Source organism: Arvicanthis niloticus, chromosome 1 (genome assembly GCF_011762505.2).
Source record: "Arvicanthis niloticus isolate mArvNil1 chromosome 1, mArvNil1.pat.X, whole genome shotgun sequence".
NCBI classification, from domain to species: Eukaryota; Metazoa; Chordata; class Mammalia; order Rodentia; family Muridae; genus Arvicanthis; species Arvicanthis niloticus.
In genome coordinates this window covers 3,086,065-3,102,917 of record NC_047658.1, presented here as the reverse complement: position 1 = coordinate 3,102,917, position 16,853 = coordinate 3,086,065, and the positions used below count along the sequence as shown (strand labels likewise).

The 16,853-nt window shown below is 51.3% G+C and overlaps 1 protein-coding gene across 1 annotated transcript in view; it reads left to right on the top strand.

Moving 5' to 3' along the window:
• The window catches only part of Clptm1 (CLPTM1 regulator of GABA type A receptor forward trafficking), a 32,035-nt gene extending 15,469 nt beyond the window's left edge, over positions 1-16,566 (top strand). Inside the window, exons 3-14 of the mRNA XM_034508194.2 lie at positions 3,043-3,166; positions 3,897-4,055; positions 6,206-6,323; positions 10,646-10,731; positions 11,443-11,563; positions 11,972-12,216; positions 12,558-12,651; positions 14,007-14,197; positions 14,455-14,550; positions 14,842-14,977; positions 15,583-15,750; positions 15,845-16,566. Coding sequence (XP_034364085.1) covers positions 3,043-3,166; positions 3,897-4,055; positions 6,206-6,323; positions 10,646-10,731; positions 11,443-11,563; positions 11,972-12,216; positions 12,558-12,651; positions 14,007-14,197; positions 14,455-14,550; positions 14,842-14,977; positions 15,583-15,750; positions 15,845-16,116 — 1,810 coding nt within the window. The 3' untranslated portion in view covers positions 16,117-16,566. The remainder of the gene's footprint in view (positions 1-3,042; positions 3,167-3,896; positions 4,056-6,205; positions 6,324-10,645; positions 10,732-11,442; positions 11,564-11,971; positions 12,217-12,557; positions 12,652-14,006; positions 14,198-14,454; positions 14,551-14,841; positions 14,978-15,582; positions 15,751-15,844) is intronic.
• Positions 16,567-16,853: the final 287 nt, after the last annotated feature.

Here is a 16,853-nt window from a genome sequence, read left to right as displayed (position 1 = left end):
TTCTAGACCTTTGTCAGCTATGTGCATTGGGGAGCAGATGGCTCAGCTGGGCTACAGCCCCTGAGACCCCAGACCCCAGGGCTCCTTGGTTTCAACAGGCAGAGGCAAGTCTTTGTGCCCAGTCCTGCCCTAATAGGGCTCAGCCGGGACGTACCAACCCCCGAGCTATCACTCTCAGTACTTTTCCACTTAAATGGTTTTTTTTTTTGCAGGTTTGAAACCCAGAGCCTTGTGCATGCCAGGACAGTGCTGTGTCTGAGCTCCACCCTGAGAGCTGTACCTGCCTATTTCTCTTGATGAAATAGCAGGAGCAGCTAACATGGGGAAAGCAGGCATGGAGTGGGTGCCAGGCTCCCGATTTGGTAATGCCATCACAACTCAGTGGAGCTAGCTCTATGCTCTTGACACCCTACTTCAGGTCACAAAACGTTAGGAGTCTCACCTGAAGCTGGATGGTGGCAGTGCACGTCTTTAAATCCAGCACAAGGAGGCAGAGGCAGGTGATCTCTGAGTTTAAGGCCAGCCTGGTCTACAGAGGGAGTTCTACAGCCAGGGCTACACAGAGAAACCCTGTCTTGAAATGAAACAAACAAAAGAGTCTTGCTTGAGAGTGAATGTTAGCAGGAGGGGGGCTGAAGCAGAAGGATTTTAAGTTCCAGGCTAACCCAGCTACAGACTGAGACTGCCTCAAAAAACCAACCCAGGGCTTGGTAGATAGCCCAGTGCACAGCATGAGGACAGTCCCCAGCACCCATGTGTTCCTGAAGGACTGTGAAACCTCAGCCCTGGTGGTAGGAGGCAGAGTCAAGAAGATTGCTGGGCTTGCTGTCCAGGCTGGTTTTCAGAAGATGGTAAGACAGTGCTGCTCACGCTCGTCTCGACGCTCTTGGCTCAAAGGGTCCTCGTGCTCCAGTCTCCTGAACTACAAGCCTATCACCAAGCCCAGCTATAGTTTTCTTTTTTCCTTGGTATTTTTGATCTAACGTTGGTTGACTCTTTTGATGGAGATAGAGACAGCTCATTGTAGCCTTGCTATGACAGTATTATTGCAAATACAAAATGTATTGATACAGTGTGTGTGTGTGTATGTGAGAGAGAGAGAGAGAGAGAGAGAGAGAGAGAGAGAGAGAGAGAGAGAGAGATGTGTTACTAGAGTAGAACCTTGAGCCTTGTCTATGCTAGGCAAGCTCTTGACCACGACCAGCATGCTATTCCCATAGCACTTTTAGTATAGTAATTAATTTTGTTTTTAAAAAAAATCGTTTTATTGATTGATTGTAGTATTTTGTTTGTTTCATCTTAATTGGAAGAAAAATTGCCCAGAGATGATATATGCCTTTATTCCCAGCACTCGGGAGGCAGAGACAGGCAGATTTCTGTGAGTTCAAGGCCAGCCTGGTCTACAGAATGAATTCCAGGGCAGTTACACAGAAAAACTTTGTCTTGAAAAAAAACAAAACAAAACTAAATAAATAAGCAAACAAATAATTGAAGTGAAATGAAAATTCTGAGAGAAAGTGAGTGTGTGCATGCATATATGTGATCTGAGGCCAGGAGAGGGCACCTTCCTTTAGAGCTGGAGTTATAAGGGGGGTTAGTTTCTTGTTGCTCAGATAAAGTACTCTGATAAAAGGAACTCAAGGCAGGAAGGGTTTATTTGGCTTATATTCCAGGTTACACTGAGAGAAATTACCATATGAACATAGAACCAAAACTGTGGGGGAACACTTCCTGTTGGCTAACTCACATAACCATGTGTGGATATAGCTTTTTATATAGCCCAGGACCACCAGCCTAAGGATGGTACCACCCACTGTGGGACCTCCTGTATCACTTAATAATAAAGACAGTCCTCCACAAAGAGCCATAGGCCAATCCATGGCAGTTCCTCTGTCTGACTCCTGTTTTGTTTTGTTGTTTGTTTACAGTTTTATTTTATTTTGTTGAGCTTTTGGTTGTGTTGTTTTGGAGACCAGAGACATACCTCTGGCTGGACTTGAGCTCACCGTGTAGGGAGGATGACTTTAATTCTTGTTCCTCTTGTTTCCACCTCCAAAGCATTAGAGTCACAGATGTGCCCACACGTGGTAATTAGCTTTCTAGAGACCTTTTGGTTCTTTTGGATGGGAGAGTGAGTCTTTTTCAGACTCCAAGCTATATGATCCAAGGTGAAAAAATCTTAAGTTCAAGGCCAGCTCACACAACTTAATAAAATTCTGGCTTGCCTAGTGGTTCATTCCTTTAATCCCAGTGCTCAGAAGGCAGATACAGATCTAAAGTGAGTTTGAGGCCAACCTGATCCAAAGAGTAAGTTTCAGGACAGCCAGGGCTACACAGAGAAACCCTGTCTCAAAAACAAAAACAAAAACAAAACAAAACAAACAAACCCTGGTTACAAAAGAAAAAATAATAAAATGTCTGGGGATACCATTAAGTGCTAAAGTCTAGAACCCCCCAATCAGGGGCTGGAGGCATGGCTTCATGGTAGATCACTTGCCTAGAACCCCCCCCCCCCCCCCCGTGAGGGGCTGGGGGTGTGGCTTAACTAGAACACTTGGCTAACAATTGGAAAGTCTCAGTTCACTCTCTACTAGCACAAAAAACATCATCACCACCAAAACCTGGCTTTCTATGTCTGTAAAGGTTAACCCATTACTTTCAGCTTCTTTAGTCTTCAATTGAAATTGGAAAGTGATTGCACTAAGGTCCCACTGCAGTGCAGTGGGAAGATTCGGGATCCTTTGGATACTCATTAGGCCGCTAAGGCCTGGGGCACCTTGACTGGCTTAGATCTCCCAACTCTGAGTTTGATGGCTAATCCCTGTGGCCCATGCGTGGCATAAGGTCCTGGAGGGATCAAGGTGGCGCTGTGCTTGTACGGGGCTTCTTGAGCCTCTATCCTGCAAGGGCACCATGTCTTCAGTAGCTCCACCACTGCTTTCTCAGACCTCACAGAGTGGGGGTTGGGTTTGGAGGCTGACATATGGACTTCAGCACAGGGACTTCAGCACAGGCCTTACTTGCCCCTGCTTCCTTCCTCAGGATCTTCATCATCTGGGCCATCAGCAGCTGGTTCCGCCGAGGGCCGTCCCCTCAGGACCAGTCGGGCCCTGGAGGGGCCCCACGTGTCGCCAGCCGAAACCTATTTCCCAAAGACACTCTAATGGTAATGCTGGGTGGGAAGCAACTAGAGGGGCTGGGACAGTGATGTGAAGAGGTCAGGATAGGACAGTTTCCAGCTTCGTCAGCTCTGTAGACACATGGGTCCCAGATGCTCTAGCCCATCAGTGCAGGTGACTTGTGCCACCCAAGGGACACTGAGAAAACAGGACTCTTGGGAGCTTGTACAGTAGTCTTCCCAGTTGTTGTGCATCTATTGCAACAGGGTCCCCGGGTGCTTTCTTTCAGAAATGTGTTTGGCCCTCGTGGTTGTGGGTGACAGGGTGACTGGGATAATTCAGGTTTCTGATCTAACAGCACAGCCACCAGACTCCTCCCCTCAAGCTCTTCCAGGTCCGTTCTCTGCTTGAGCTCTGTTGTGACGTATCTCAGCCTGTCAGCAGCCACTGTTGAATAACGGATCCTAGGAATGGGGATAGTTGTCCGGAGCCTGGGTAGGAGGAGGCTCGCCAAGCTCGCCTCCCCTTCTGAGGCACAGACACTTGACTTCCTTGTCCCAGATCTGCCCAGTTCCAACTGGGAGGTCATCCATGGTAGTCCTGCTGCCCCTTGTCCTTAAGTTCATCACTGGTAGTCTGGGCCCCCTTGGTGTCACAGTTCAGGGCAGAGCTGGCATATAACAAAAGCCAGAGTTGAGTTTCCCAGTTTCTGTGAGGCATCGTCAACAAATACATTGTCGTCTGACCAGTGTCCCTACACCCTCCTGCATTCCACAGAACCTGCACGTGTACATCTCAGAGCACGAGCACTTCACAGACTTCAATGTCACCTCGGCACTCTTCTGGGAGCAGCATGACCTGGTGTATGGTGACTGGACCAGCGGAGAGAACTCTGATGGCTGCTATGAGCACTTTGCAGAGCTTGACATCCCACAGGTGAGTCCTCCCCCACGTCTCGGCCTGGTCCTCCAAGCCACCTTTAGTGTGGTGTGGTTCCCAGCTTTTAGCCAGTCAGCCATCAGTAGCTGTCCCTGAGGGATTCACTCAGCACGGTGATGTCAAAGGCATAGTTTCCAGGTTATATGAATCAACAGTGAGGGGGTGTTTCCTGGTCAGGACCCACGCCAGATTGGTGTGTACCCCATAAACTTCTGTATCTTCTACATTTGAAAAGCATTGCAGCTGAGTGTGATAACACTCCCCTGTAGTCTCCCAGCACTTAGACAGCTGAGGCAGGATTACTATGAATTCAAAACCAGGCTGTGAATTATGGGAAGACATGTCTTAAAACAAAAAGCTTTACTGCCCCATGTAACTGTTATTGTCTCATGTAACTACTGCTTGTGGTAGATGAAACTGGGGTTAGCAGCAGCTTGGTGGCTTTCTCGAGGTCAACAGCTAGTGAGAGTAGTGAGAGATTCCTTCTGCTCCTTGGCTCTGCCTCCCAGGAAGGCTTCCTCAGCTTGTGTAAGTATGTCCTCCATTCTCATGGCCAGCTGGGCCAGGCAAGGCATCCTGGGACCTCTGTAAAAGCACAGCTCTTTCTTACAAATCCTTGAGCTTAGGAAAGTAAGGCTGGGCTTGGCAATCTCTGTACCCTATCACTGTGCAGCAGACTGGGCACACACAAGCACTCAGTGGGCTTTTTTTTTTTTTTTTTTTTTTTTTTTTTTTTTTTTTCTTGTTTGTTTTTGTTTTTTTCCCCCTTCATTATTGGCAATTGAGTGTAAAGCATGTATTTTGTCTGCTACGTAAACACTGTACAACTGAACTATAGCCCCTGCCCTTGGGTTTGATTTTTTTTAAATCTTTTTGTTTGTTTATTTCTAGATAGAGTAGCTCTGGCTGTCCTGGAACTCGTTTTGTAGACCAGCCTGGCCTTGAACTCAGATACTCACTTGCCTCTGCCTCCCAAATGCTGGGACTAACGGCATGTGCCACCACCTTCTGGAGGATTTTATTTTTTGAGACCGTCTCATGTAGCTCAGGCTACTCTTAACTGTGTAGCAGAAACTGGTTTAGAACCTTCATTCAGCTGCTTGAACTATAGGAATGTGCCCAGGACTGCTGCTGCAGCCAGTGTGCGCATGTTCATTCTTGTGTGGTGGAACTCTTGTCCTTTATACCCAGCAGGCTTTGGGAATCGGGGAGGAGAGATGCCCCACCTCTGAGTCGTTGGATCTGTGTGTGCAGACACAGTCTGTGACTCCAGTCATGCTATGGCCAGACTGTCAAGCTCAGGCCCTTTCTGGAGGCTCAGGAAAGGATGGGGACCAGCTAGCTGGTCTTGGGTACTCAGGTTTCATCCCCAAGAAGCAGCTGGTGGGCTTGGAGGTCGGGCCCTGTGTGGGCTGGGCTCTGCCTGTTGTCACACCAGGCTCTGCTCAGATCCTCCTTTCCTTCTCCATTCCTGGGAAGTTGAGAGTGAGCAAGACTTTGGCTAGAGGGGCAGTGGGGTGTTGCACAAGTCATGGAAGGTGGAGAAGTTTTCTTTTGTTTTATCATAATATGGTCTTCCTTGTGTCTAAGCTTGCCTCAGACTCAATCTGCCTGCCCCAGGTGGAATTAGAGGCACGCACCGCGCGCCACAGCTAGCTTCCAGAAAACTGAGTTCTGACTCTCTTGCAGCCTGTCTCTAACCTTTGTATGAGCCCCGAGCCTCATCAGCACAAGTGTCGTATTGTGACCTGTGGCAGTGCAGAGCTGAAGTGCTCTGTTCCTGTGAAGTCACTAGTGTAGAAGCGTGCTTCGTGGCGTGTTAGAGCAGGGCTGGCCCGTGGGCAAGCTCCTTGGCTGAGTGCTCTGGGCAGTTGTTGCTGCAGTGCTGGGTGGCCTACATCCCAGGGTTGGCTTCCTGAGTCTTAGGAAAGAAGCAGGGCCAGCTCTCGGTGTCCGCTTTAGCTGGACCAATCTTCATTCAGTCTGTCTCACTCCAGCATTTGAGACAGAACCAGTCAGCTGACCTCTGTGCCTTCAGTCCTCAGTAAGCTGCTGGAGAGCCGGAAGTAAGTGGAAGCTACTGTAGGCAGGTGACATATGGCCTTGGCATTTTCTAAGCCTCAATCAGCAGTCACCTTCTCTTGCAGAGTGTACAGCAGAATGGCTCCATCTATATCCACGTCTACTTCACCAAGAGTGGCTTCCACCCAGACCCCCGGCAGAAGGCTCTGTACCGCCGGCTTGCCACCGTCCACATGTCCCGAAGTAAGTTACTTCCACCAGGACCCTGACTGGAGTGTTGCATGCCAGCTGAGGTCTTGTGGAGCAGGCAGGAGCTCTGTGCTCTGGACTCAGGATTGATGAGACAGGCACCGGCCCCACTCGTGTTACTGAGACGCCCAGCAACCTGCTAATGAGAGCAGGAGAATCTGGTGTGATGCCAGCTGGGATCCTAGCTAGGGAGCTGAGAGGCAGAGTCATGAATGTGAAGCTAGCCTAGGCTTCTTAGTAAAAGTAAACAGATAAGAAAGAGCAGGTTGAAGTTAGAACTACTGAAGGAACGGAAGGTGGTGGTCACAAAGCTTGGCTGGAATGGAGGGAAGGAGCTCTTCAGAATTAGATATGGAGCTATGGGTTTAGAAAGAGCAGTGGGGCACTGGAGAGATGGCTCAGAGGTTAAGAGCACTGACTGCTCTTCCAGAGGTCCTGAGTTCAATTCCCAGCAACCACATGGTGGCTCACAACCATCTGTAATGGGATCCAATGCCCTCTTCTGGTGTGTCTGAAGACAGCTACAGTGTATACTCATATAAATTAATATATCTTTAGAAAGAGCAGCTGGGGCTCAGTTGACAGAGTGCTTGCTTGTCATGCAGGAAGCCCTGGGTTGGATCCCTTAAGCAGCAAACCAGCCGGGGTGGTATACACCTGTGTTTCCAGCATTGGAGGGGTAGAGGAGGACCTGACATTCAAGGTCATCCTTGATCTCTGATTAGAGAATTCAGGGCCAGCTGGATTGTGTGATACTATCTTCAAAAAAGAAAAGAAAAAAAGAAGAAAGAGAAATAAAGAAAAGAAAAGCAGCCTTTTCTCTAAAGCCAGTGATTAAGGCCTGGGGCGGCATTATCTATGGAGGTACGTGCCTATAGCTTCCTGCTGCACAGTCTTAGTGGGGAGTCAATAAGCCACTTGGTTAATTATAGTAATGGCCAGAAATGTACTGAGCAGCATCTGGTAGTAAGTACCTTAATTCCAGCACTTGTAAGGCTGAGGTGAGAAGATGGTGAGCTCCAGTCATCCTAGGATACATAGTAAATTCCAGGCTGTATAGCCAGACCACATCTCAAAAACAAAAACAGTAGTCAGGTAGACGGTTCAATGGTTAAAGTGAGCGCCAGAGTCCGTGTCCCCAGCATCCTGTCAGCTGCCAAGGCAAGCCCTGGTCAAGGAAGAAGCCTTGCCTCGGTATATACAAAAAACAACCAATGTCTCACAGGCCTTCATATGCATGCTCCCCACATAGGCATGTACATCACACCAAGAGAAAGGCAAAAGCAAAGTAATAATACTGGATTCATTATCTCAACATGGAGTTGGTGGACAAGAACAATATGGTATTTTACATTGTTTGGGGAGACAAGTGTCAGAGTGAATTGTGTATCACACCCATACCTTATGCCCAGTTGTATCAGCATCTGTGACTCTTTGATGGATGGAGCAGCTTTAGAAGTTTGGCCTTCCAGAACAGGACTTCTCTGCTTCCATGGGACAAGGGCTGTTTCTTACTAGGATCCATCCGTCTGGATGTCTGTCTGTCTGTCTGTCTGTCTGTCTGTCTATCTATCTATCTATCTATCTATCTATCTATCTATCTATCTATCTAGATATGCATTTATTATATATACAATGTTCTACCTGCATATATGCCTACAAGCCAGAAGAGGGCACCAAGTCTCATTATAGGTAGCTATAAGCCACCATGTGGTTGCTGGGGATTGAACTCAGGACCCTTTGGAAGAGTGGCCAGTGCTCTTAACATCTGAGCCATCTCTCCAGCCCCTATTTTTATTTATTAAATTGTATGTGTGTAAGTGTTAACGCCTGCATGTATGTATGTATGTATGTATGTATGTATGTATGTATGTGTACTATGTACACTCCTGGTGATGGCAGGGCTCAGAGGACGTCAGCCTCTGAAACTGGAGCTATGGTTGGCTGTAAGTTATGGTGTGAGTGCTGTGTGTGTGTGTGTGTGTGTGTGTGTGTGTGTGTCCCCTGTTTTCTTTTCTTTTTTTTTTTTTTTTTTTTTTTTTTTTTTTTATAGACAGGGTTTCTCTGTGTAGCCCTGGCTGTCCTGGAACTCACTCTGTAGACCAGGCTGGCCTCGAACTCAGATATCCGCCTGCCTCTGCCTCCCAAGTGCTGGGATTAAAGGCATGCGCCACCACCGCCTGGCTGTGTCCCCTGTTTTCATTAGCTCTGTCTGTCACGTGTAATCTTGAAGGCTGACAGGCTTCTTCCTGCCTGGAGGCTGTCTCTGGAGTTTATTCTCTGAGATACCCAACTTCAGGTGCTTGCTACTCCAGCTGGACAAGGGGGGCTTCCGAATAATTCATCGAGAAATAATGGAATGATGTTGACGTTGTAAGAGCTGCAGGCCTTGGGCCGTGAAGAAGTGTGGGCTTTATCCTCATTCTCCATGGTAGTTACTGAGGTTCCAGCAAGTGGCATTAACTCACCAGCATCTCTCAGCTTGTAGGAGACAAGAGCTAGGATCTTAGCCCAGAGCTGTGTTGGCCAGTTTCTGGTTCCCCTATAGGGTGGAATGGGGGCAGCTCAGCAGTACAAGCCGCCTTGGTTTTGTTTGCCTCTTTTTGGAACCCAGGCTTTTCAAACAGTAGACCATGCTTTTGATCTATGCCTTTGGGCCTCTCTCTGGGACATTTTAGGCAAGGGCTCTACCACTGAGCCACGCCCCCAGCCCCTCACTGGGGGATTCTAGGCAGGGGCTCTACCACTGAGCCACGCCCCCAGCCCCTCACTGGGGGATTCTAGGCAGGGACTCTACCACTGAGCCACGCCCCCAGCCCCTCACTGGGGGATTCTAGGCAGGGGCTCTACCACTGAGCCACGCCCCCAGCTCCTCACTGGGGGATTCTAGGCAGGGGCTCTACCACTGAACCACGCCCCCAGCCCCTCACTGGGGGATTCTAGGCAGGGGCTCTACCACTGAGCCACGCCCCCAGCCCCTCACTGGGGGATTCTAGGCAGGGGCTCTACCACTGAGCCACGCCCCCAGTCCCCCTCACTGGGGGATTCTAGGCAGGGGCTCTACCACTGAGAGAGGGTCTCTGTTTTGTTTTTTGAGAGAGGGTCTCTGTGCTTGACTGGCTGGCCTGTAACTCACCAGATTGGCCTCGAACTCACAGTTATTTCTGCCTCTGCCTCTGTACTGGGATTAAAGGCTTGTGCCATCTCACCCAGCCACTTCTGTTTTATTAGGGTATTTGATTTTATGTATTTGAGTGTTTGCCTGTTTATATGTACCTGCACCCTAGTGCTGCCACTCACAAGTCATCTCTCCAGTGGCTACTGGCTTTATTTTGAGAGGCTTTCACTAGGTTGCTTAGGTTGGTCTTGAACTTACTGTGATCCTCTAGGCTCAGCCATTAACTACTTGGGATTACTGGCTTGCACCACGAGGTCTAGCAAGGAAGGCAGTTTTACTTCTCAACATGAATAAGAACTGGTGACATCCAAGTTGGGAGGACGTGGTCAACCGTTTGCTCTTGTCTCAGGCAAGGTGGTGGTGGGAACCCTGACTAGCCTGACCTTAGCAAGGGGAAGTAAGTCTACTTGTGGCTGGGGATTCACAGTGTCAGAGTTCTCATGTTGGCTTCTCACGTTGCTGGCACCAGATCTCTGGAACTGCTTTCTGACTCCCCATGAGTCCAGGTTATGGAGCACATGGGTGAACTAGGAGGCAAGTGTGTCGTGGTGGAATTAAACTGTCCAGGAGAGGGATGTGTCACCTCCTTGGGAAGGTGAATGCCAATGAAGTGGCTCATGCCTGTAGTCCTCAAGATTGAGGCCAGCCTAAGTTTATTTGTTTGGTTGGTTTTTGTTTTTTTCGAGACAGAGTTTCTCTGTGTAGCTCTGGCTGTCCTGGCACTCACTCTGTAGACCAGGCTGGCCTCAAACTCAGAAATCCACCTGCCTCTGCCTCTGCCTCCCAAGTGCTAGGATTGAAAGCGTGCACCACCACTGCCCAGCCAGCCTAAGTTATATTATGAGGTGCAGTTTCAGAAAAACAATGACCACGGCCATGTAGGAAGGAGGTCGTGAGGAAGGGAGCAGTGGTGTAGTGTGGCTCCAGGTAGATGTGTGTCCTTCACTGGCTTAGGGAGTGGCCAAGCAGGCTTTAGAGATGGGCAGCTCTGTCTTCTGCCTGGGTAAATCTGTAAGTGGTGGGATGGTGGCTCCTTGAAATTTAGGGGGTGGTTGAGGCTTCTCAAGTGATATAATCATTAGTGGGAAGCTATGGGATGGCAGTGTTCACAGGCCTCACCCACTCCCTCTGCCTGCAGTGATCAACAAATACAAGCGTAGGCGATTTCAAAAAACCAAGAACCTACTGACAGGAGAGACAGAAGCTGACCCGGAAATGATCAAGGTAAACAGAAGTGGGGTTGTTGGGGGCTCGTGGTGTTACCTAGTTGCGCACAAGTTTTGGTCAGACTAAGTGGTTGCCATTTCTGTGCGCTTCCCTGGGAAAGTTCAGGGATGAGAACACTGCAACAGGAAGACTACAGACAGGGTCAGCCCAGGTGGCCCTTGGGGTAGATCTGGCCATGAGCCCATTTCATGTGGGACCCTTGCTCCACATTACAGAGGCGGCAGGTGGAGGGGCCGGCTTGACACCATGTAGCTGGCACAGAGCAGGAGTCGTAGCTTGGAGCAGCTGTAGGTTTAATCAGCTCTCAGGCTCCTAGTGGGTTGAGCAAACCAGGGCATTTCACTAAAGGCTCACAAACTCACCTTTCTCTGTGGCTTTGGGCAGGAGGCATGGTCCCAGAGTGGAGTAGGACCACTCTGAGAGGGGATGCCAAGGTACTTCTCTGGGCTGGACTTTTTGTCCTGCCTGTGAGTAACCTGACTGTACCTCCACAAGCCTCTCTCCTTCTTTCAGATGAGGAGGTGGGGGAGGATGGTCGAATCTGAATCTCATGTCAGGCTTAGTAGGTGATGGCTGTCAGCATTCACCTCCAGTCATAGCTGCGGTGGCTGTTCTTCTGCCCCAGTTGTCATGGGAGGGTATGAGCAGTAGTATTTATGGGGTCTCTGCCTGCCTGAGGCCTACTGCTCATTTCCCATCTCCCCACAGAGGGCTGAAGACTATGGCCCTGTAGAAGTAATCTCGCACTGGCACCCCAACATCACCATCAACATCGTGGATGACCACACACCATGGGTGAAGGGCAGCGTGCCACCCCCACTGGACCAGTGTAAGCTCGGCCAAAAGCTCAGGCTTGTGACCTTGTCTTCCCCCTGTCCCTCTGTGAGAGACCCTTCTAGTTCCACATTCTCCTAACCACTCTACGCCTGTCCTCTTTCTTCCCACACTCTTCCTTAGCCAAGGACTGGCCACTGTGGGTGGGAATGGCTGTAGAACTGTCCCTGGGTGTCGGTTCACACCTGGTTTCTCACTATTTTCTATAGAGTTGGGGTTATATGACCACCAGTGTAAGCTGTACTGGAGACAAGCTTCAGTGGCCTTCATTCAGGGCCACTCCCTTTGCCACTGCATCCTTTCCATTGAGGTCCTGGGACCCTTCTGCTCCTCATGGCACAGTCAAGAAATGCTTTGTGATGTCTTGACCAGGCTGAGCAGTGCCTGCCCCATGTGCCCACAGATGTGAAGTTTGACGCCGTGAGTGGTGACTACTACCCCATCATCTATTTCAATGACTACTGGAACCTGCAGAAGGATTACTACCCCATTAATGAGAGCCTGGCCAGCCTGCCACTGCGTGTCTCTTTCTGCCCGCTGTCACTATGGCGCTGGCAACTCTATGCTGCACAGAGTACCAAGTCACCCTGGAACTTCTTAGGTGATGAGCTGTATGAGCAGTCGGACGAGGAGCAGGATTCAGTGAAGGTGTGTGGGGTGGCCACAGGCCAAGGGGAAGTGGGGAATCCCACCCAACGCTCCCCAAGACTGTTTCACAACTGCCTAGTGCTCCCCCACCCCATCCAGTGGTCAGGAAATGAGTCCAGCCCTAGCTGACCCTGGGGACTTGGCTCCCAACTTGACTCCTTTACTTTCTCCTGTTTCTCTCTTGTTTGTAACACACACTCTCTTGCTGATGGTCACTAGAGAGAATCTGTAGCGGTCTTACTGGGTCCTGCTTGGGATTCCAAGGGACATGTAGAGAATGGCTCCTGGAAATGAAGTTTCACAGCGGGGATAGGGCAGTTCTCACAGGTTCCTCTCCCCAGGTTGCCCTGCTGGAGACCAGCCCGTATCTTCTGGCACTCACCATCATCGTCTCCATTGTCCACAGTGTCTTCGAGTTCCTGGCTTTCAAAAATGGTAGGCATGGGGGCTTGGGACATTAAGGCAACCATCAGAGGAAGTAATCTGCTCCATGCTTCCTTCCCCGGGGGTGCCTGGGTTCTCTCCCTGTACTTTAGAGGCCCGAGGAGGATGCTGACCGCCTAGGCACAGATCTGAGGGAGGCGCTGGGTCTGCTGCCTGGGCCAAGACCAGGGTGGCACCACCAGGAAGCAGGGTGGGGAACTCCAAAGCCAAAAGAAAGGGAAGCCCCAGGGCTGCTCCCAGCACCCTGTCTGTCAGAGAGGCCCCAACATGCAGCTCCCTAGTTCTGGAACAGCCCATTGCTATGTTCAGCTCCAGGTGCTCGGGCAGAGGCTTAGTGAATAAACTGCTGGCCTGCAACTGCACAGCTCTGCCACAGCAGTCATTCCAACTGCTCTCTCTGTCAGCATCTAGGCTGCTGGCCCATAGTGAGGGGGGTGGAGGTACGCTGAAGCTCCTGGAATTGGCAGGAGTGCTGGACACCTCTGTCACACTGACACTGCAGTGGAAGCTGCCATCCAGAAGATCTAGTGGGCAAATTTAAGGGGTACTCAGTGTGACCTCTCCTGGAAGGCCTTACATGGGAAGCTTTGCCGTTCTCTGCTGGCACCACAAACAAACCCTAACATCAAAACTGCAGCACGGCCAGAGATGAGTGAGGAGTGGGTGTTGCCACGCGTGTGAAATAGCAAGTGTGAGCTTAGCTTTGCGCCCTATGCCAGCTGCCCCCCTGATCATCCAGAAGGGATTCTGTCCACTTGGCTTCCAGAGTCCTATCCCCAGACCCTTCCCTACCGTTTGGGGGGATGGATGACCTTGTGAGTGGGATGTGCTAAGCCCCAGGTTTGGACATGTGGGCCAGGGTCCATGCTCCTGGTTCATGAATGCCAGGAGCCCTGAATGCTTGTGGTCCAGCTTGACTTCTAGAAGTCAGGCACCAGGGAGACCAGAAAACAGGGGGGAATGTTATCAGCTCAGGTCCCCCAGGGGTCTACATGGAAACTAAAAACCAGGGCTTGTCCGTGCCCCAAGTGTAGCTCACAGTTTGAGTTTTGAGTTGGGGGCCAGAAGATAAGGTCCCCAAGCATACCCTGGATCTTCCTGTTTAAAGGAGGTAGGATGGCATTGTGTGTCTGCTATGCAAAGCTGTACAGCCCCAGCTATGGTCCTAGCTAACCTGCTTCCTGTAGCACCTGATGACCCCTCATTAGTACCCAAGTGACCAGCCCAGGGAACTGGTGCTTCTGTGCCATATGACCATGGACAAAGTCCTATGTGCCCTCTGCTTTTGTGGGAGAGAATGCATCCCAGGGGAAGCTGCTGACTGCCTGTGCCCACATCCTCTGCAGATATTCAGTTCTGGAACAGTCGTCAGTCCCTGGAGGGGCTGTCGGTGCGCTCCGTCTTCTTTGGCGTTTTCCAGTCCTTTGTGGTTCTCCTTTACATCCTGGACAATGAGACCAACTTTGTGGTACAGGTCAGCGTCTTCATTGGGGTCCTTATCGACCTCTGGAAGATTACCAAGGTCATGGACGTCCGGGTGAGTCGGGCACTATGTTGCTGTGGGGCTTGCAGGGTGGGAAGGGGGTCGCCTGCCCAGCCAGGACCTGCCTTGGTCTCTAGGGGTTTCCCAATGCCTGCCTAGCTCCCAGGACCTAGGGGATTTTCACAGTAGGGGATTTTTTTGGGGTCACATTAGGGCAGGGGAACTGGGAAGAGTGAGGAAGGGCAGGGGCCGTTTCTGGCTGGGGAGTGGCAGGAGCCAGGTCCCAGCTGACCTTGACTTTCCCTTTACAGCTGGACCGGGAGCATAGAGTGGCAGGAATCTTCCCTTGCCCAACCTTCAAAGACAAGTCCACCTACATTGAGTCTTCAACCAAAGTATATGATGACGTGAGTGACCCCCATTGCCCTGGGGTGGTCTCCAAGCACCCACACTCATGAGGGACAGGCTAGACCGTTGGTCTTGCCTGCCAGTATCACTGCCAGGCCCATATCACACCCTGTGTTCTCCGGCTGCCACATCTACTTCCTGGCCAAGTCCAGAGTTCCCAGAGCCACCTGGAAATTCCCCTGGCCTAGCCTGCTGGACCAGGTGTGGGTGGATGAGAAGGAGGAGTAGAGCCACTGAACAGGGCCAGCAGAGCTGACCTGTTCTGTGACCCACCCCACCCCACCCCACAGATGGCGTTCCGGTACCTGTCCTGGATCCTCTTTCCCCTGCTGGGCTGCTATGCCGTCTACAGCCTTCTGTACCTGGAGCACAAGGGCTGGTACTCCTGGGTGCTCAGCATGCTCTACGGCTTCCTGCTGACCTTTGGTGAGCAGGCACAGCTCTACCCCTGCCTGGAGGGCATGCCCACACTGTTCCAGGCCCATCCTTCTTGTAGGCCACAGCCTTGAGGGCCTGTGCTTGCAGACCGTCTGAAGCCCATGTTCTCATGCTTCAAGTGAGCACAGCAGCCAGACCCTGTCCTGGGACTCACCAGCCTCCAGACAGTGCCCACCCAGTGTGGGCACTGTGGGAATAGGGAGCTGTAAGGAGGCTTCTGGCCAGGTCTGCAGACAGGAATTCATGTGTTGTGGGAATCCCAAAGTGCAGAAAGAAGGCAGGCGCTCACAGTGAGTACAGAGCAGTAAAGGTGCACTCTGAGGAAAGAGGCTTAATAGTCCCCAGAGCTGACCAGGAGGGACAACATAAAGATCTGGAAACGCTTGAAATTGGGAAGCTGAGCTTGGGTATCTGAGGTCAAGGCCATCCCGAGCTATGACCTAAGACCCTGTCTCGAAAAATAAAAATAAAAACAAACAAACAAACAAGCAGAACAAAAGTGTTAGAAAGAGAAAGCAAAGATCTGTGGTAGGCTCCGCTGGAGGAGCAGAGTGAGCCGGGGTAGCTGGTCATGGCATCCTGTCTTCCCGAAGGCTTCATCACCATGACACCCCAGCTCTTCATCAACTACAAGCTCAAGTCTGTGGCCCACTTGCCGTGGCGGATGCTCACCTACAAGGCCCTCAACACTTTCATTGATGACTTGTTCGCCTTCGTCATCAAGATGCCTGTCATGTATCGGATTGGCTGCCTACGGGACGGTAAGGCCCAGAGGGACACAGGGATCCGGTGGGCGGGGAGGAGCCTCATCTCCTCTGTGGTGGACCATCTCCCTCACACCGTCCCTCCCCGCAGATGTGGTTTTCTTCATCTACCTCTACCAACGGTGGATCTACCGCGTCGACCCCACCCGTGTGAATGAGTTTGGAATGAGTGGAGAGGATGTCTCAGCAGCTGCATCCAGGGCCCAGGCGTCCACTGCAGCAGGGGCTCTCACACCTGCACCCAGCACAGCTGTCACCGGAGAGGATGCCTCCACAGTCCCAAAGGCCACTCCTGGGGCCTGCACTGCCAGCCAGCCCCAGGAAGCCCCTCCAAAGCCAGCAGAGGACAAGAAAAAGGATTAGCCACTGCAGTCCTCCTTCTCTGCTCCTGGTGACTGACCATACCCACCTCCCGGGTCCCTCCCTTACCCTCCCTGTCGCCCTCTTCCTGGACAGATCAGGCCGGGGCGGCAGGAGGCCCCCAGGGCCAGGGCCCAGTGTGTGAGATGGGGCCGGGCAGGCCGGGGCTGGCTGTGTGTATGTGGAGGCACCGTCCATCGTCTTGTCTATCCGTCTGTTTCTGTGTGTTTGCAGACATCTCGCCCTGCCAGCCCAGCACCATCGGGAATCATGATGAAGCCAATATGGCGCCGAGGGTGGGCCAGGCGGGGAAGGGGCCAGGGCTCCTCTATGGGATGCCTGTGGTCCTCCATCATCTTGTCCTCATCCCCTGACCACCCCTGCTCCCAGACCGCCACCCTTTAACACAGTCTGGATTTAATAAATTCATATGGGTGTTTAACTTAAGCTCAACCACCGCACCTCCTCTGCCTTCCTTGTCTGGGCCATGCAGCTGGCTCAGGTCTTCCAAGAGTCCTGGAGGTGATGACAGTGGAGCTTGGGATTGTTCAGCATTTCACATCCTGGGTTAGCCCTGTGCTGCATAAACCATTAGTGGTGGTGCATGTAAGTCGGAGGTAACTTGGAGAGATGGCAGAGGCTTGCATGGTGGCTCAGTGGGTGAAGGTATTTGCTGAGCAACCCTGACAATCTTGGCTTTGCACTTCCATTGTGCTACAAGGCCACACAACCTGTTGATC